This window comes from Microtus ochrogaster, unplaced genomic scaffold (genome assembly GCF_000317375.1).
Source record: "Microtus ochrogaster isolate Prairie Vole_2 unplaced genomic scaffold, MicOch1.0 UNK4, whole genome shotgun sequence".
Lineage (NCBI taxonomy): Eukaryota > Metazoa > Chordata > Mammalia > Rodentia > Cricetidae > Microtus > Microtus ochrogaster.
The window spans coordinates 8,815,911-8,836,542 of NW_004949102.1; the positions used below are offsets into that span (position 1 = coordinate 8,815,911).

General features: G+C 48.7%; 1 protein-coding gene across 2 annotated transcripts in view; it reads right to left on the reverse strand.

Annotated features, from left to right (window-relative positions):
• The window catches only part of Plxna4 (plexin A4), a 460,336-nt gene that overhangs the window by 23,683 nt on the left and 416,021 nt on the right, over nucleotides 1-20,632 (reverse strand). For both annotated transcript variants that reach the window (XM_013353255.2, XM_026788585.1), the window contains exons 22-25: nucleotides 18,956-19,224; nucleotides 15,868-15,934; nucleotides 14,939-15,085; nucleotides 11,392-11,551 (exon numbers count right to left, since the gene is read on the reverse strand). In XM_013353255.2, coding sequence (XP_013208709.2) covers nucleotides 11,392-11,551; nucleotides 14,939-15,085; nucleotides 15,868-15,934; nucleotides 18,956-19,224 — 643 coding nt within the window. The remainder of the gene's footprint in view (nucleotides 1-11,391; nucleotides 11,552-14,938; nucleotides 15,086-15,867; nucleotides 15,935-18,955; nucleotides 19,225-20,632) is intronic.

The window sequence follows — 20,632 nt, forward strand, 5'->3', positions numbered from 1 at the left end:
TTGTGAGTGCAATGGTTAAAACTGTTGACTCCATCAAGCATGGAATCCAGACCCAGAAGGGAAAGCATCATGCCCTGAGGAGGAGCAGAGGGGATCCTGGTATCTGAGCCCAGCCTTCCTTTACCGGGGCATCCATCATGCCCAGCTTAGAACCATGCTAAAACTCAAAGAGATGAATCAAGCAGTGATGCTTGCTCACTGGAGTGGAGAAGTCTCTGAGGATGCCTGCCTCTGAGGCCTGGAGATGACCTTGATGGAATCATTTTTGGTGATTTGGGTCTGGGGCTGGAAGGATGCTGTGCAGGAGGGAAGTGCTCTGTGAAGCACTTGGATGACCCAAGTTCCCATCTGACACTGGGCTGCCCTGCTTCTTTTAAATTCCCCATAGGTCTACAAGCTCTCATGCCAGCAGAGGAAGAATCTCTATTCTGGTCAAGCATCTGATTCTCAGTGCCCTGGACTTCAGTGAAGACCAGTAGGCTGAGGAACATGGCAGTGGGCATCTTCTGCTTACATGGTGAATGATGCCAGGTGAAGTCAGAAGCTGTATGGATGGGATGGAGGCAGCACAGGGAAAACTTCAAGACACACCACAGAGGGTGGTCAGCATTCTGCACTTTAGCCTACCAGCTGGGCTGGAGAAGATACTCCCTAAGGTCGAGCTCCCAGCCCTCTAATGTACTGATACCCTTTCTAACAGTGCTAAAGAAGTCTCAGCGGCATCTGAGCTGGACCCCAGTGCAGAACCTCTATTGCAAAACTCCTCCTGAAGTTGTGCAATGCATAGACTGTCCAGACAGACTTAGCAGCCATGGTTGTGAGTCTTGTCCAGTAATTATGTAAGCAAATGGGAGACAGTCTGTTTCTATGCCCCCATTCAAAAAAGTAGGGCAGAAAAAGGCCGTGTCTCCCCAGGGGCACCGACTGTCTTTGGAGCCAGAAATTGATGATGCCTGATGCCTACCAGCAGGGCTCGCATGGTGCACAGCACACAGGAAGCACTTGACAAATATTCATTCAATGAATGAATAAGCAAACAAACAAGCAAATGGGGAAAGGCACCTATGACTTGGCAATGGTTGCCTGTTTTATCATCAGTCAAAAGAGGACCTCATGTTTGCATCCCTAACAGATGGACCATGAGCGACAGCTGGAGGTGAACTGTGAAATGCTATGAGCAACCTGGGATAAAGGATTATGGGAACTGAGAAATGTGACCTGGTCTTTGATTACTGTCCCACATTCCACCAATGTTATAACTAGGAAAATGAAAAACAGGTCAGTCCAGGAAGCCAGACATGGAGGCCATCATACCAGGCTGCTTTTCAATGTACTAGCCAGCTAGGTTCACACCCAGGGATCTTCACAGGCTCCCCCTTGGGGTCACTCAGTGTCCACAAAAGAAGTCCCTGTGCTCCAGGTCTTCTCAGTGCAGAGGGTGGGTGTGGACAGAGCTCAGGCACTGTACCCTAGGACCAGCTGTGTTCCAGGAGGAAGGGAAAGGAAGGAATGGGCTTGGAGAATGTTGAATCTATTTTAAAACTAAAAAGCAACTACTACTCTGTAGGTTTTATTTTTTACAACTCTTTAGGGGCCTGCCACTCAGCTCTCAAATAACTACACAGAGACTTATTCTTACTTATGAATGCCTGGCCTTAGTTTGGCTTATTTCTAGCCAGCTTTTCTTAAATTATCCAATCTACCTTTTGCCTCTGGGCTTTTACCTTTCTCAATTCTATATACCTCTCTTTCCTTCATACTCCATGGCTGGCTGTGTGGTTGATCCTGGCATCCTTCTCTCCTCCTTTTCTTGCTCCTGCCTCTTCTTTCTTCTGTTTATTCTCTCTGCCTGACAGCCCCACCTATCCTTTCTCTCCTGCCTAGCAATTGGCCATTCAGTTCTTTAATAGACCAATCAGATGTTTTAGAAAGGCAAGATAACACAGCTTTAAGTAAAGTTAAACAAATGCAACATAAAAAATGCAACACCTCTTTACATAAGTATATAAACATTCCACGGCACATACAAATTTAACCCATTAAAACTAATATTTCACAACACTAATCTTAAATATTTTACATCGGCATGGATTTTTGTATATTGGTGCATGTTTATGATTCTTTTTGTTATACTGTATATATGTTTCTACTCTTATTTAAGGTACTGTGCCTATACAGCTCATTTAACAATATAGTATAAATTCTGAGTCCTTGAAAGTTATTATTACAAAATAGGTTAATTAATAATATGGTTAGTAGTTAGTCATCTAACAAACACATTTATGGTCATGTTAGGTATGTTTCCAAGGTCAAACAGAGCTATATTTAGATAGACAGATGTTCTTAAAATACTTCGGAGACCTAAATATTCAAATACAGAATATGAAATTTAAGATGTTTAAGGCTTTTCATGAGAGTGGGCAGCACCAATCTACTTCAGAGAAGATGATGGACATCAAAGAACCTCCACATGGAGTGTTTTTTCACATGGCAAAGTTATCCACTTGGCAAGAAACTGCCCTCTCCATGACTGCTGACAGATGGTATGCTGCCTAAATTGAACAATCAGGACACAAAAGAAAGCGACTGTTGAACTTTGTCAAGACAACGTAGGGCAGTCCTTTAAAAAAAATCCTGCTTCACAGAAAAGTCTGTAGGCCAAGGAATGATGCTCCCACATTGCAGAGGAAACTTGAATGACTGACCAGGCAGCCAGCTGTTTCTCTCATTTCCATAGTTTTGGAAGTTGCTTGCTCTGAACTTCATGTTTGCTAAAGTAATATTTTATCTTTCTTGGGTCTCTGATGGGAATTGAAGACTAGATGGTTAGCTATATAGTATACTTTGTTATGAAATTCAGAGAAAAAACTTGCATAAAAGATGTAAAATTTATAAGTCTGATAAACATAAAAGCTTAAGTTGTTTATCTAAGAAGATGTTTTAAGGTTTAAAAAGATATTTTTAGGATGGTAATACAAGTTATATTAAAAAAGGTTTAGGTATAAAATTTTGGGCTCACTAAGATGGGATAGATAATGCAATATTTTCTCCAAATTTGCCAAATACAAACGGACTAGATATTGTAAATTCAATTCTTATCTGATAATTGACCTTATTGCATATAATTTTACTATGTTAGAGTTCAAACCCTTCCTTTTAATTTAGACAATATCTGATCATTGTTCTTTCTGTGTATACTTTTAATATGCTAGCATTGAAACTTTCCCTTTATTTAGACAAAAAGGGGGCAATGTTGTAGGATATGCCATGGTGGGCATAATGGAGATGAGATAATGAGCCCTGTAGAAGAACATAGATTTAAAAAAATGGGTTAATTTAAGTTATAAGAATTGATGAGAAACAAGCCTAAGCTAAGACTGAGCTTTCATAGTTAATCATGTCTCCATGTCATTATTCGTGGGCTGACGGTCCCAATGAGAAAATATGATTCCATATGGTATCCAACATGGAGACTTGATTAAGAACAACTACATTAGGGGTCTTCACAGACTCCCTCTTTGGGGGTCACTCAGTGTTCACAAAAGGAGTAACTATATTCTGGCTCTTCTCCATGCATAGGATGTGTGTGGGCAGAGCTCAGGCACTGCCACCTAGGGCCAGCCAGGTGTTGGGAGGAGGAAGGGAAAGGAAGGGATGGGCTTTTACCCTCACCTGTGGTCAGGCCGATACTGGCATGTGGCTGTCCTGACTAAAAATCCCACTTGGGACTTTGGGGGTCTTTCTTAGGCCTGGAGCCTTCCTTAACAGTGTTCTCCCATACTGATGGGATGGGCACATGTTTTACCCTACGTCCAAGATACTAGCAAGGATGCTGGACAGTGGGCAGGAGAGACACATACTTACCACTGATGCCAATGCTTAGACACAGGGTCTAGGGCTACAGAAAGAGCCTCTGGGCTGCCCTGTCTTACAGCCCCCATCCCAGCCCTCCACAAGGGCAGATGTATCTGTGGTTGCCTGGAAGGTGGCAACTAATGTCTTTTAGTCTCAAGCAGTTAGGGATGTCTCCTTAAATATCAATATAAGGACTGTAAGATAGAATTAGGGGGCACTTAGCCTTGCCTTCAGAGTCCTTAAGCCTGTTATTTTTGTTACTTCTTACACGGAAAAATTGCTATGTGCTTTTTTAACCTGAACGATCTGAAAGGTTTTTAAAAAATGAAGTTCTGTACCATCCCAATCCACTGTTGACGAAAGAAAACCTGAGGGCTGGGTAGCTGCTATTGGGAATTCCATTCCTGAGTCTGAGATAAAGAAGCAATGTCCACAGAGCTGATCTCTGGATGGTGGGGCATACGGGAGCACAGCTGGAAGGCACCCCTGAATTTCCAGGCCGACTTTCAGTAGATCAACAAGGAAACTGCTCCCCAGAACTTGGCCAGGGTCTCCACATTTGCCCTGCTGGAAAGCTCCGTTTCCAATCCATGTCTACACTGACCAACCATCCACGCTGGCCTAGAGCCTCCCAGAGGCTAGCTCTGGCTTCTGGCTTTTCAGACATATACTGTTCCTATGTCCTGTGCCTACCATGTTGAACACCCAGGTTCAGAGGACCCAGACCTCCACTGTCAGTCATTCATCCAGACTCCCAGTGCCCCCTCATTCATTCATTTGTTCATTCACTCAGTCATGTCTTTGCCAAATAAACATTCAATATGTCCTTCATTTTTAGAAGGCCTCCGGAAGAATCTAACTGTAGACTTGGGCTCAGCTTTCTGGAGGCTCTTGTTCTACTCCATGAGCTTGCCATTGCGCTCTAGGGAAGAAGGCAGGCACCAAGGAGAGGACAAATCAAGTCACAGTCATTTGCTCTCTCTGTCCTACAAGCAGCCAGCACCTCTGATCTGCATGCTGGGTCCATCAACCCTCACCCCACTGCAAAAGTGACAAACCTGAGATGAACTTGGGAGGTAGACTGGGCCTTCCTTTCCACAGTCTTATAAACGGCAGGGCCCAGGGCCCCATGCTGCAAGCACTATTGCCTGTATCAGCTCGGGGAGGGCCCCAGAAGGGTCACCTCTTATTTATGTTCCATATTGTTGCATGTTCAATATTAGGTGTTATGAAGAACACAGAAGGAAAAAAGAGCTCCGGTCTCCAAATCCTTAGTTCTGTGTTAGTGGAAACCTGATGAGTGTCTCCTAAAACCTAGGAAAACCAGTGTTAAAAATACTCTTGGGCTGGTGAGATGGCTCAGCCAATAAGGTGCCACCAAGCCTGCAAACCTGAGTTCAGTCCCCAGGACACACACTGTGGAGAGAGTCCTCTAATTTCCATATGTGTGATGTTGAACCCGCGTGCTTCCATACCCCATCACATGTACATAAAATAAACTAAAATGTGATACAAATTAAAAAAAAAATAAAAACCTTCCCTGTATGTCCCTTCTTTGCTCTGTATGAGGTGACCGTGTTGGGATAACCAAGGGCCAGTGAAAGGGATCAGCCAATGGCAACGTTCTGGGTGGACGTTGAGATGGATGGGGCTGCCCTCAAAGCCAGGAAGCGGGGAGATATAGAACTCCTCCAGGTATTGGCTGAGATGCCAAGCTCAGTGAGTGACATGAACCTTGGGGCTGGGTAGCTCTTGCCAATACTTCTGCAGGTGAGGACACTGACTGGGTATTCTGGTCCAAAGGGGCACTTGTGTGACCTTCACAAATCATGAATGAGTAGGTTGGAGCAAAAGGCTTGAGGGACTTTGGCTATCAGAAGATTCCCACAAGATCCTTCGGGCCAAACCATGGTGTGTGAGGTTGAGCTGAAGGATGTGGGTTGGGGAAAGGGAAAGGCAATTTTAAGGCAATGGGGAATAGAGAGACCTATAAAGAAGGCTACTTTTCTTTGAGACAGAGACATGAGGGGTGGGAAAAGACGGGCAGGGGATAGGGCAAAGATCACATGAGTGTTTGGGACACGGGCCAGAAGCACTTTGAACTGTGGATGGAAGATGGAAACTGGGCGTCCACCCATCTGTGAGGAGGCATGTGGCTGGCAGCAGAGATTTGGGCTCAGAGTGGAGAAGGCAGTGCCTGCAGCTGACCTGGAAGGGGACACTGCCTCCAAGTGAGCACCAAGTCAGATGTTATACTGAAGGGTGAATCAGGGCCTGCAGGATGCAGCAGTGCCAGTCTTGGCCCTTGAAGCACTGTCTACAGGTAGGCTCACACATGCATGGGTGTATACACACACACACACACACACACACACACACACACACACGGAAGGCAGGAGAGAGATAGAGATAGAGAGGTAGAGAGATGGGGGCGGGGAGGCGTAGCAGTATAGCTCATTCATCATTTTGTTCCAGGCAGCGGATCCTTCACACGCTGTGACAGCCCAGGGTCTAGCTCTCCTGTGAACACTCTCAGGTGGTCTTGTCCCAGGAGGCTTCCAAAGGGCTGATGCCGACAGGCAAAGTGACAAGACTTTGGGGAAAGTGACAAGACAAGGCATGGGGAAAGCCAGAGCCTAGAGGCATCACTTTCCACCCCTTGGACTCTGGGGCCAGCTCTCCCCGGAAGCCCACTCTGCCCCATCACACAGAACACCTGGGAGGCTGGAGGAAGAGCAAGATTCTCTTGTGTACACCTGTGAGCAGGGGAGGCCATGGCAGCCTCAGCGAAGGGCCCTGACTCTCCCTCTACTCACTACCCTGAGGGATCTGGGACAGGGACCACAGGCAGTTGGAAAAGCTATGAGATGGTAGTGGGTATGGAGTGAGTGCTTAAGGCTTGGCAGGGTACTGTAGGCCTGTAACCCTAGCTACTCACGGGGTTGTGGCAGGAGAATTAGAAGTTCAAAAGTGCCTGGGCAACAGAGCAAGTTGCAGGCCAGTCTGGGCATCTTAGTGGAGACTCTGTCTCAAAACAGAAAGTAAAAAGAGGTTTGGGCATATAGCTCAATGGTAGAGTTTTTTCTAGCATGCATAAGGTTCTAGGTTCAATCCCTAGACCTTTGATAGCACACAAGAAAGAATAAGAAAACTAATCCACGTGGGGGATGCGGCCGTCTAAAACTATATTGTTAAAGAGAAAACATTTATTGTGACAGCGAGTTCTCAAGTAGAAAATGACTGTACTATGAAATTTAGGGCTTAGGAATAATTTCAAAAATGGGGATGTAATGTAGTTTCTGTAAACTGGGAAGTGCCCTGCCCTGGCTATTCTCAGGAGAGGCAAAGGAGAGCCTAGCCACAGCTCAGTGGGCTTTTGAGCTCAGGGTCTTTCTTATGTGTGTTAGGCAAGCACTGAACCACTGACTGAGCAACACCCACAGCTCTCTCTTTTTTTTTTTTCTTAATTTTAAACTCTGAGTCAAAGTCTTACAAGTTGCCCGGCTATCCTTGAACTCATTCTGTAGTCTGGGCATACCCTCCTTGAACTTGGGATCCTCCTGCTTCAGCCTCCTCCATAGCTGGGATCACTGGGCTGCACCATCAACTCAGGCTCCAGTAGATATTCTGACATAGTCTGGCTCCAGACTGTGTGCTGGGTCAAAACAGAATTAACAGGCAGGTGGTGGCCCTGGCGAGGAGGGAAGGTGACCCTGGCATTCATATGCATGTACCAAGAGAAAATTTCAGGCTGTGGCTTCTCTCACCATAGCTCAGCCCACGGGCTCACGCCCTGCTCCAGGCACCAGGGACAGAGGACAGAATCACTCACAATCCAATTTGTTATACTCCCACCTTCCAATGAGAGGGGGGGATAAAATAAAAAAAGAAGAAATCCCATTATCTTTATCTGTCCTTCCCATCACCCAGCAGAAAATGCAAACGGGGGAGAGACAGCTGCCATGAACTCCTTATATTCTACCCAGAAGAGGGTGTATCTTTTATTGCATACAGGGATTTCTTATTTGAAAAAAAAAATATATCCTTTCTGAATGACCTCAGTAGCAAGACAGAGGTGGGGGTGGGGTGGAGATCCAGGAGTCATTGACATAGCATTGGCTTAAACTAGAGGGATCTCTGGAGGTGGCAGGCAGTAGCAGAGGGTGAAAAAAGGCCCATGGAGGAGACGATGGGAAGGAAATGGGTCTTCTCTCCACCTCCCCGTTGTGAGACAGAGACCTAAGCACCATGCCTCTCTGAGCCTCTGAATCAATTTGCCACTTGTGCTAGGAAGCTGAAAGTAAACATTGCCTCTGGGGAATAGAAGAAGATGTCAAGCAGCATTCCTTATCTTAGAGAGAAAAATGTCCTGTCTGCCCCTGCTATTATGTTTAGCGTGGCGACCTTCTTCTAGTCTCCTGGTCACCATTCCAGGCAGGTAGCTTACAACAGGTGAGCTCTGAAGATGGATGGGCTATTGAAGAGTTGAGATGCAAACAGGTCCCTGTCCAGACACTCCAGGGTAGTCATGGCAGTGAACTGATGGGGCCAGCTAGTACATTCAGAGTGGAGTGCCACCTGGACACTGTGCTCTGAGAACCCCGCTCTCCTAAAACCTGTCCGTGACTATGTTTCCTTCCATACATTCCAACAGCTTTCATCCAGGCAGACCCTGGACTTTGGGTCCTGTGACGGTGAGTTTTTTGAATCAACTAGGCAGGGCCCTAGTACACTCGACAAAATATTATTTAGCCTATTTGTGTGAGGTATGGGTACAGAAGATTAACTTCTAAATCCAAGGACTTGGGGTAAAGCAATTATTCTCCAGAATGTGGGTGGGCTTCATCCAACCAGCTGAAGGTCTACAGAGAGCAAAAGGCTGGCCATCCATGAGCCAGAGGGAATTCTGCATGCAGGTGGCCATAAGCTGTTCCCTGGGCCTCCAGCCTTCCAGGACAACCTGCAGAGTTTGGACCTGGCAGCCTCCAAAATCATACCGTCAGTTCTGTAGAAGATGTACCCCTCCTACACACACACACACACACACACACACACACACACACACACACACACACACACGGAAGAGAGAGATGTTCCTCAACTTAGCCAGAGTCATGCCCAGATAAACCCACCCTAAGTGGACCATATAAAGAAAAATACATCCTAGATTACCCAAGATTAAACATACTAGAGCACTTAATAGGCCCCACAGCTGGGCCAAGTTATCCAACCAAAGCCTGCCTTTTCTAATGTGGTGAAGATCTGGTGTAGAGGGTAGAACATGTCACTGGCTGTGAGCAATAGAAACTGGGCTGTTGGCTCTGTTTCCTTCAGATCCCTGCCAATCACAGCTGCCCACATAGTTACTTTTACATCTGGATCTAGACAAGCTCATGGAGGGGTGAAGGGAATGCTGGGAAAGCGCCAATCCAAGCAGCCATAGTAGATGTGCCAGGGACAGCAGCTGCAGGCTGGACCACTGGGAAGAAGAAACTACAGTTCATGCCCAGTAGGGGTGAGCAGGGCATGGATATCTTTGGGATGATAACAGAGGTGCTAGAAGGGACTTCTTGCTTCAGTTGAGTCTGGGACGGGGGCTAGTCATCTGGGGAGAGGAGACACCCTCCACTGCAGAAGCAAGAGCTAAGGAGATGGCGGGGGGTGGCTGATTTGCTCTCTTGGCTCTGGCCAGGGATGACAGAGCCTCACCTAGTCTGTGTGCCAAGTGGCCAGGTGGCCCTTGGCATTGACTGATTTGTGGTAACAATGACATCCTTTCTTATACCTTGATGTGAGCTTCTAAAGCACCTTCATCCCCATGGACAGCTCGCCCCACCTCCCTCTCCCTACAAGACCAGAAAACGACTTTCAGGTGACGGAGGAGGCTTTCTTTTCCATGCTTTGCAACCTCGTTTTGGTCTGAAGAAAACTAGAGTTTGGGGGCTGCTCCAAACTCCTGCTTTAATTTTAAAAAAGAAGAACAGCCTCGGGAGAAGAGCACACAGCTGGGCTGAGCAGGGGGGCCCTTGGGAAAACACAGCAGGATACCATCTCCCGTGGGACATATCTCTGGTTCATGCTGGTGAGATTGTGAGCCCTGAATTGACACTAGCTTTGAGTTTCTGCTGTAACCGTTCTGCTACAGGGTAGTGTGATTCCTCTGAGGGCAAGCTCAAGAGCACCGACGTGGGAGAGGCAGTCTGTTCGGGTACCTGGGTATAGAGTTACCACAGGGAGTACTGGCACACAGACTCCTCCAGTCCTAAGAACAAGACACTTAGAGACCCCTCCCAAGAAGGGGCACAGGGTCCTGCACACATCTAGTCTTAAGCCTACTGGGAGAAGACAGGGTTGAGAGGGGATCTGAGACATTCAAGGAGCTAACTGAAGTTCCTGATTTTCAGGATCTTTAGGCATCGGAATCTGGGGAAGGTGGCAGTTAGGGTGGGGAGGCTGAAACATTATCCTGGATTTGAGCAAAATCATAGATGCCCATCTGTCTTATTCACCTTAGCTTAGAGCCCAGATGTGTGCTCAGGGCTTTTGGGGGTCTTTCCACCCCCCCATATTGGTTTCCAGAACTCAACACCATCCTCATACCCCCCAGGATCCACAAACAGTCACAGCCAGTGTCCTTAGCAGCAAGCATCTCCCCCCGCCTGCCTCCTGTGGTCCAGACATGCCGTGTAAAAACTTCAATGTATCACTCCCACTGAACTCTTACTATGAAGTAGTTGCTGTAATTATCTCTACCTCATAGGCGAAAAAAGAAGGCACAGGTAGTCTAAGTACTTTTGGCGAGATCATACAGCAAGGTCCTAGGGACATCAGGCTTTGCATGCAGGCACCACAACAATGCTAGAATTGCCCTTTTCCATCCTAGTTTCTTCAGAGCCTCCTCCAGAGGACACCGCAGTATGACATTCTGCAGAGCACTCTGGCAAAGTACAAATGACCCGGGTGGAATGCCCTTGTTTGTACAGGCGATGCCATCTCTTCACGGAACATTCGAATACAGTGTCACCCTCCTCCACAGTGGGCCGTCACATCTCATTTTCCTCTATTCTCTTTCTCCATCCTCCATGGCTGACCCAGATCCCTCGAGCTGTGAGTATTCAGCAGAAATTATAGGCCCAGCACAGAGGGGAGGGAGAGCCTGGAGGGAACAAAGGCAGTGTCGAGACCTTGGCCCCAGGGGCTTGGGAAGAGCAGACTTTGCCTTCACAGGCCGTCATTTGGATATGACACCTGCAGTCCCAGACCTCAACAACTCAAAGGACCACAGAGGCACTCCCTGCCAGGAAGGCTTGCCAACAGTGTGCCTAGTGACCTCGGTCCCCTCTTCTGTTTGAGACTCATGAACCTTCCCCCACCTATTCCAAGCAGATTATAAAGGCAAACTCAGCCTGCCTCCCTCCACCCACCCACTGGTCCTTCTCTGTTCCCTGAAGCCCAGCTCCGCTTACTGCTGACCCGAGAAGGCACGAAGTGACCAAGACCAGCCACAGGGATAGCCCTGAGAAGCAGCCCTCTTACCCAGGTCCATGTCTGCAGCCTTGGGCCGGTGGGAGCATGGTACATTCTTGAAGATGGCATCCAGGATCTTTTCCTTGACCTGGGTGATGGTGTCACAGTTGAGGATCTTCACGGGGACCTCTGGGCTGTTAGCGTTATCTGGACTGACACAGCTCAGGACCTGAGGGTGGCAGGAAGAGGTCACACAGGTGAGGAGAGTGGGAAAGACTCCCCGAAATCAGCATCACCCTGGGATCCTTCGTGAATGGCTCCTCTCCATGATGGACTATGGAGGGGTCAGGGCAACTCCATCCTGTGCAGAAAGGCAGGATGGCACCATGTCTTCAACATCACTGCAGGAGTATAAGCTGTCCCCTGAACTTCCTATCAGGACGGATGCTCTGACTGCCTAAGGGGAACAGTGATGGAAGGAAGTGATGGTAGGGAGAGCATCTATAACAGGACAGATATAGAAGTATGCATACAGATGCAGTTCCTCACTTGTATACCGTATGCTAGGGGACACCCCATTAGCACACTGAGACATCGCTTCAAAGTCCACTTCATGTTATCACTGTTTGCCTTATTCCTCCAGTACACAATCACAGCTCTCTCTCTCTCTCTCTGTGTGTGTGTGTCTCTCTATCTCTGTGTGTCTCTCTCTGATGTGTCTCTGTCTCTGTCTCTCTCTCTCTCTGTGTCTGTCTATCTCTCTCTGTGTCTCTGTCTCTCTGTATGTGTCTCTGTCTCTGTCTGTCTGTCTGTCTCTCTCTCTTTCCCTCCCTCCCTCTCTCTCTCTCTTCTCTCTCTCTCTCTCTGTCTCTCTCTGTCTCTCTCTGTGTGTCTCTCTCTGCGTGTGTCTCTGTCTCTGTGTGTGTGTGTCTGTCTCTCTCTGTGTGTCTGTCTCTGTCTCTCTGCGTGTGTCTCTGTCTCTGTCTGTCTCTCTCTCTCTCTCACACACACACACACACATACATATATACATATATGCTCACACATGCTCAGTACTAATGAGAAACTGGGCTCCTGTTTAAAAAGATTTAATAGCTTTGGTTTTGGGAAGCATTTCAGGTTGATTGGGGGCTGCTGGATCTATTAGAAACTTAATGTATTCTTTAAGTATAAAAAGGTGCCCTTTAAAAACTACAGCTTCAGGCCCCCCAAGAGGCCTCGCTGGCTGTGACCCTGAAGCCCTGGTCAGGTGAGGAGGCTGCTGCTAGTGCGCATGGCCTCTAGTTCTCATTTCAGAAAGAGGTGGAAATATTGAAACGGCTTCACCAGCTGTTGGCTTCCTTTGAGAAGTTCAAAGCGTTCCGTTGGCCATCCTTATAGTGTGTTCTTTTTGTATTGCTGATACTTTGGGGTTCCCTGGGTGGACTGCAGTGGAACAGGAAGCCGGGTATGAGGTATGGGAATGGTGAGGGATATATAAGAGCCAGGCAGAGAGCCCTGGGTATTTGGGGACTTGAGGCCAGATGTCTTGCTTCTCTGGGCTCCCAGCTAGCCTTTTGTCCCTGGAGCCTGAGTGTTCCATGTCCCTCTCCTTCTCAGAACTTCAACACCCCATGCCCCTCCCAGTAACCATTTCCCAATAGCCCCATCTGGCTCACAGAACCAGACTCCAGCCCTCTGCCTGCTCCATGTGGCGGTAATCAGAACCCTGGCCCTGATTCCTGCCTCTCATTAGCAGCTGGACTGCTAGGGGCACAAACGCAGAACATGCTTATTCCATTAAGAAGGGAAAGGCGGGGGGGGAGGGGCTAAATCTATAAAAATCAAACTCTCACCTTCAGAATGTCCTGCACTGAAAATAAAATAAGGGAGGCCAGGCCTCTGAGCTGAATGCCTATGAAGGCCTTCTCCAGCCACTCCCCGCTCCTTCTCAGAACCTTCCATACCCCTCCCTCCTGCTCTGGCCACTGTGCTGTCCTGTCCTGTTGCCAGGCCAGTGATGGGCAGTTCCACCTCCCCTAGGCAGCAACAGAACCTTGTCCAGACTCTTTCCCCAGAAGGACCATGAAGCAGAGACTGATGCTGAAGGATGATCTCCCAAAGCATGTCAGGGCAGGCACTGATCTTCCCAGGTGGAAGCAGTGGCTCGCAGAAGACAGGGTCCCTACTCCTGGCTCTTAACTGCTTCAGACCCATGCACCAGGTGCTTTCTCGGCAGGTTCCCAGGGAGGCTCTAGCCACCTGGAGGACTCCCAGGGAACATTTAGCTTTCTCTCAGGTTCCTGGGAAGGGATGCAATGTTCAAATAGGCTCCTGGGGTGGGGTGGAGGGACCTAGACAGCTCGTGGGCTCCCAGGGGACACACATCTCATACTCTGGCAGGTGACTCGGTATGCATCTTATACACCCTACCAAGTTCCCGGATATCTAGCGTTCAAGAAGGTAACCTGGCAAGCATCTAGTCTTCTAGGAAGCTCCCTGGCAGGTAACCATGTGAGTGTCTAGCACTCCAGCAGGCTCCCTGGTATTGCAGTGTAAAGCCTGGAGATCTCCCATGGCTGTGCTAACTCAACTTTCATCGGGACCAGGCCACGAACAGCAAAGCCAGAGTTCCCGGGGCCCCTCCAGTTGCTGCATGTCCCCACCCTTCCCACCTTTATATTCGAGCTGCTCAGCAAGAGTCTCTGTTGCTCTGTCTGTCGTGGTGCAGGACCATCTTCCTGCATCACCACTGGGTGGAGCGTCCCCTTCACAGGTAGGAGCATCCTTCCCCGCAGCCCTGCCATGTCCAGGCGAGATAATCGCCCATTTCTCTTTCCTGGCCTATCTTCAGATGTTCCCAACTTAATGATTTCTTCCCATTCTCTGTAAGTCTGTCACCTGCCACCAGCTGGGCACCATCTTTCAGGCAGTGGAAATAAAGGCTGCTGCAATTTAGGACTGGAGCATGATTGTGATCATAACTCATTGTGTTGCACAGGGATGGAGGCGGGGGGGACGGGAGACATTTAAAGGTATTCCTCTCTCGCTAAGAAATCCATTCAAGCCTCTATTTTTGGAAGGGTGTGTTCCTTCTCCATTTTAATTGCAGTCTGTGACTTTCTTCTGTGAGCTGGGAACTGAGAAGGAGCAGAAGCCTCACTCACAGGCCATGTCTTCAGGTTCTCAGCAAGTCAGTCTATTGGGATTCCCGAGGGCCCTTGGAAAGATGGGGGTGGGAGAATCAGGACAGCCTCCCAGTGAGCAGAAATAGCTTTTTTCTGAGGGGGATCATCTTCCTACCTGGCCATAGGATCTGAACGTGTCTGTGTGAGCACCTGTCCCTCCCAGCGTGGCCTCCACCCTCATCCCCACTCGATCCTGACTACTCGGTACAGCACCTGTCTGGAGCCACGCCCATGCATCAGCTGAGGAGTCACTGAGATGCAGCTGAGCCTCTGGGCACCCTGGTGCATGGGCCACAGGGAGCAGAGGTGGGCACACAGCAGGCATCTGCCTGGGCCCTACAACAGACAAAGCTGGAAAGGTGATTTGTTCAGCATTTTCGCCATTTCTTCTTCAGGAAAGGGCTGCCCAAGTGCCAAAGCTGACCTACGGGAGCAGCCAGAGGGCTTACCAGGGTTTTGTATTCAATCTGCTGCCGGATGAGCTTGTCCTCACTCAGGGAGTAGCGGGCCTCTCCTGTGATGGCGTCGATAGGGCCCTTCTCCATCTGCTGCTTGATGGCACAGAACAGGGAGAAGAGGGGCTCCCCAGCACACTCCTGCGTGAGAGAAGAATCCCAGTATTAGAATTCAGGGATCCAAGGTATGCAGGGCTCACCCTACTGTCCTTGCTGTCCTGGTCCTGATTGTTTCTTGGCTCACTTTTCCTATCTTCTCTTCTACGCTCTTCAGATTTGCATGGGTTCCTGCCCTGTGGGCCCAGGTGATTCTGTAATTTCCTGCCACCTGTTCAGAACCTGCCTTTCCTTCCTTACTTCCTTTTTCCTTCCTTCCTTACTTCCTTTTTCCTTCCTTCCTTCCTTCCTTCCTTCCTTCCTTCCTCCCTCCCTCCCTCCCTCTCTACTATCCTCTCTGCTCCTTCTCCCGCCCTACCCCATCCTGCTTTCTTTGTGAACCAATCAAGAGGCAGAGGTTGTGTCTCTGAGTTGATGACTCCTCAGCCTCCCTGGCCCACCCTCAGTTTATCTGCAGCAGCATGACTACGTGCCTGCCCTGGGACCCTTCATCAGCGTCCATAAGTCTGATACTGGGGGCAAAGAGGAGCTTGGGAGGGGAGAGGAAATGGGGAACTCACAGGTGACTTGTGTTCAGCTGAAAATGGGAATTTAGCTGAGGAATTCCTCTCACTTGGGTCTTTCTTCAGTTCAGTTTCCCGACAATAAAGAACTACATTTCTTGTGGGTTGGGTTTGTCGGGCTCCATAAGAATAGACATATAGGGGTTATAGAGTCGAGTGTGGCAGGCTGAGGAGGTAAAAGGCTTACATCCAGGAGAGGAGGAACTTTAGTAGGACTGGAAATGTGTGCTCATCACATCCTACCTTGAGGAACTTGTAGAGGAGGAAGGTAAACCAATTGGTCAGCATCTTCTCAGCCACTGACTCCGTCCTGGCATCCATCACCAAGGGAAAGGGGGAAAGAAGACAAGAAGTAGCTGGTCAGAGGCCATGGGCTAGGTAGAGGGGGGGAAGAACCTGCCACCATCTTGCTGAATACAGTGTCTGGTGACCTAACGTACAGGAGAGTCTTATGGCGTGCCAGGCCCCTAGGGCTGAGAACAAGCATTTTCTGAAAATCTGGAGCCTGGTTGCTGGGCCTGCATGTGCTGTGTGAAGGTTTTCCTTGTCTACAGAGGTGCTATCCCATCCCACTTTACAGAAATGGCAATGGCCTTCACATAAGTTGTTCCAGTTGCTATGGGTCACATGTGGCTACGGAATAGTTGAAATGTGGCCAGTGTGTCTGAGGAGCTAAAATCTGCCCACTTATCTAGTGAATTTAGATTTGAGTCATTACATGTAGCTGAAGACCTGTTGGATAGTACAGCCTTAGGAGAACTTGGGGAGAGACCAATGCATTCCTATTGGGAAAGAAAGAAAGAAAGAAAGAAAGAAAGAAAGAAAGAAAGAAAGAAAGAAAGAAAGAAAGAAAGAAAGAAAGGAAGGAAGGAAGGAAGGAAGGAAGAAAATCAAAACAAAAGGCTGGGGGCTATTAATTGGGCAGGGCATGGGAAGGAAAGTGGCATAGAAAGGCAATACAGTAGAGAGACAAGATATTCCCTTTGGAACCTGTTACCTTATCTAGACTCAGAGCATTAACAGCCACACAGAGGGTGACCATAGCCTGTCCACAGATAAGCTAACATTGTCGTATCTCAAAGGTTGCTGAGTACTTCTAAGGAATGCTTCTGCACTGGCAGGGAATACTTTTTTGAGTATAACCGCCATCTTTCATGTCATGACTGAAGCCTGCTTATTCATTCCTTATGTGAAAGAAGATGCTGCCCAGCGGTGGTAGCACATGTCCTTAATCCCAGCACTTGGGAGGCCGAGGCAGGCGGATCTCTAGTTCCAGGCCAGCCTGATCTACAATGTGAGTTGCAGGTCAGGCAGGGCTACTCAGAGAAACTCTGCCTCAAAAAAGCAAAAGAAGATGTGAGGGAGGGAAGGAGGGAGGGAGGGGAGAGGGAGGAAGGAGGAGGGAAGGAGGAAAGGGGAAGGGAAGGGAGGGAGGGAGGGGGGAAGGGAGGAAGGGAGGGGGGAAGAAGAAGAAGAAGATGCTGTCAAAGCGTTGCTGATTTGAACTGCACACATTCAAGGATTGAAACTTGTGTTGAGAGTATAGTCAATGCCAGCGACAAACTAGCCGGTCTAGACAGATCTTGGTGCACTTAAATACATACTTGCTAGAAAATACTGATAACTGAAACCTCCAGGTGTTTGGGCAGCTGCTGGTATGCAGGGAAGAGAAACAGGAAAGAGAAAGAGGAAGACTATTGTGGGGAGCCAGTGGCAAGAAGAACAGAAGGAAGTGGGGGAGGGAAAGTGCAGGAGCATCCGGGGAGCATAAGAAGAAAACAAGGAGAGGAGAGAGACCCAGAGCGAGACCATGAGACCATGCCAGGAAATTGTCAGTGGGAGTTGCTGGCAGGCAGCGGCAACCCTAGAATTATGCCAGTGGGTGGCTACATGGTGAAAGCAAAACAAAAATCAAAATTATCTACCTTGCCGTTTGCAGAGCTGTGGGATTCTCCTTGGCACCATAGTCTTTTGCAGCTGGGCAGGCAAATGTGCACCTCCCCAAGTCTAAAACAAACTATTTGGAAAGCTAAGTACATCTATCTGCCAGACAGGGAAGCACTATTGAGTCCTGGAGTCTAACCCAGAGGCAAAGGTCAGGAAGACAGGATGGAGTGGTCTGGCCAGAGAGCTGGATGTGGTGGTTTCCACAGTGTTTTCTATCTGTAGCTGTACCGGGGCTATTATTATTGGAATAACAGCTGAGAAGAGAAATGGGTACCCTTCAAATGGATGCCCACATAGAATAGGAGTCCTGTGTTTTCTAACCAAGCCAAATCACAGGGTAGGAATGGCTGACGCTTGTCTGGCCTTGTGGGTTTAGAAACACACCTGCCCTGCAGTGGTGGTGCATGTCCTTAATCCCAGCACTTGGGAGGCAGAGGCAGGCAGATCTCTAATTCCAGGCCAGCCTGGTCTACAATGTGAGTTGTAGGTCAGTCAGGGCTGCTCAGAGAAACCCTGCCTCAAAAAACCAAAAGAGGGAGGGAGGGAGAGAGGGAGGGAGGGAGAGAGGAGGAAGGGAGGGAGGGAGCAAATGTTATGGCTCAAATGAGATGCTTTCCACAGGTTCATGTGTTTAAATGTTGGGTCTCCAAAGCTGGTAGTGACACTATTTGGGGGGTCATGGAACCTTTAAGAGGTGGAGCATTGCTGGAGGATAGCCACAAAGCCACTATTTCCTTCCTCACCATGATGGACTCTACCTCCTCAAACCGTGAGCCACAAGAAACCTTTCCTACTTTAAGTTGCTTGCATTGGGTGTTTGGCCACAGTGATGAGAAACCTAATACCATCTTACTTTGTCCAGCAGAGAATCCAGAGCCTATAGCAGGGGTCAGGACCTGCTTGCCGGGCTGCACTGAGTCGGTTGTCCCCAAAGACTTTCAAATGGTAACACCCATTCAAGCTGCTTAGTTCACTGTTAACCTGTAGATCCCCATCAGGTCTGGGAGTGGCCCAAGAACTTCATTTCTATAGTCTTGTATGCTGTTCTTGCTGCTGGTCCATCAAGAGTCTGAGGTCTGTTTCTACTTCTAGTCCTGGCCTAAATGAGGTCAGGTCATGGCCTAACTGATCTCTGATACAGAGCTACGTAATTCAGGAGCAGAAGGGCAGGGTATCAGGGAAACAGATGTGTGGTGAGCTGGTCTGTAGGCATGCAGGTAATGGGTGTGACTAACCGCCTGCAAGTCAGTGTTTTACCTATAGGAAGCATAGTTGATCCCTCTGTAGCCTACCTGGTACACAGAGGGCTCCAGGATTCATACCTAAGGCTTGGGCTGGGGTAGGGGTACTCTGACCTCTGCTGGCCACCTTAGGCCTCTCTTACCTCCTGAGCAGCAACTTGGGATGGTTCTTGCTCTCCAGGTTCTTATCAATGAGGTCAGCCAAGAGCTGCTTCAGCACATCGGTGGCATACTCTAGCTTGCTCTGAAGGACTGTCATGATGAGAGAGGCCACGTTCCCTCGGTCACGCATGGAGAAGCTGCGCTGAGACTCAAGAGTTCGGATGAAAGATAAGAGGAACACCTTGTTGTTGATGAGCTGGGCGAAGAGCTTCAGGCCTTTCTCCACACGCTCCTGCCGGTAGCCTGGGACCTGTGGCGGGATGTGAGGTCCTCACATGAGCTCTGGGGTGCCCCATTTACTGCTTCACAAGGCTCCTGTTCCCCTTAGTCTAGACACAGTTGATCTGGCTAACATTACCAACTCCTTCTCAGGTGTCAGGCATGGGGCTTAGTATCTTTTTAACCTCCATCACAGCACACAAAGTAGGGAGGTAGTTACAGTCTTGAGACCCAGCCACTAATACTAGGAGAATTAACCACAGTTCCCAAGAAGGAGCAGTGAGATTTGAACCCACTTGAGGAGACTCTACAACCTTAGCACTTCCCTGATGGCGATGCAGAGTCAACGAAGGGCCTGTGCTCCTGACCACCTCCTAACTCTCTGGAGCCCTGAAAGGCCAGAACTGCTGTGGTTTGTGTTCTGTTTGAGGGATTACCAGGCCTGGGCTCCTGGTTAAGCTAACACCCACCCCTTCCTTCTCCATTCCCAGAGGTCCTGTGATCAAACAATCAAGATGACTGAATTTTTCCCAGGACTCTGACACCACCACACTCTGTGTGTCAGTTAGGGCTTTAGTCGCTGTGAAGAGACACCATGACCATGGCAACCATTATAAAAGAAAACATTTAATTGGGTGCCTTACAGTTTCAGAGATTTAGCCCATTATCATCATGGCAGGGTATGGCAGCATGCAGGCAGACATACTGCTGGAGAAGGAGCTGAGATTGGAGAGGGAGCCATATCTTAATCTCGCAGGTAATAGGAAGTGGTCTGAGTGTCACACTAAGAGAAGCTTGAGCAAAGGAGACCTCAAAGCCCACCCACACAGTGACACACTTCCTCCAACAAGACCACACCTACAAAATCACACCTCCTAATAGTACCACTCCCTATAAGCTTATGGGGGCCAATTTCCTTCAAACTACCATACTCTGTAAGCTTGTGCAAGTTTGTTTATCTCTTAGGGACCTCAACTGACCTACTTTAGGAAAAGGAGAGACAGGCCTTGAATGGAACACCCTTGTATTCTCTACCCAGGAGAAGGAAGGTGACTCTACCTTCTTCTCTGCAGGATAGGGGGGTTGGGAAATACCCAGGAGGATACAATCATCTTAAGAGAGATTTGTTGGCTGCCTAGCTAAGCATAAAGGGCAGTCCCTAAGATGTCCAGGAAGGGGCACAGTAGCCATGTTCAGAAGAACCTCAGGCTGGTGTCTCCAAGATACCCAGCAGCAAGGGAAGGGATGGATGCTCCATAGCCCCGAGATGGAAATGTTCCACTCCTCACCATAGCAAAGTGGCCAGTGCTGTGAACACACTGAATGAAGAGGATGGACACTAGAGTGGGCTAGGTGGACACTAGAGTGGGCTAGACAGACACTAGAGTGGGCTAGACGGACACTAGAGTGGGCTAGACGGGCACTAGAGTGGGCTAGAC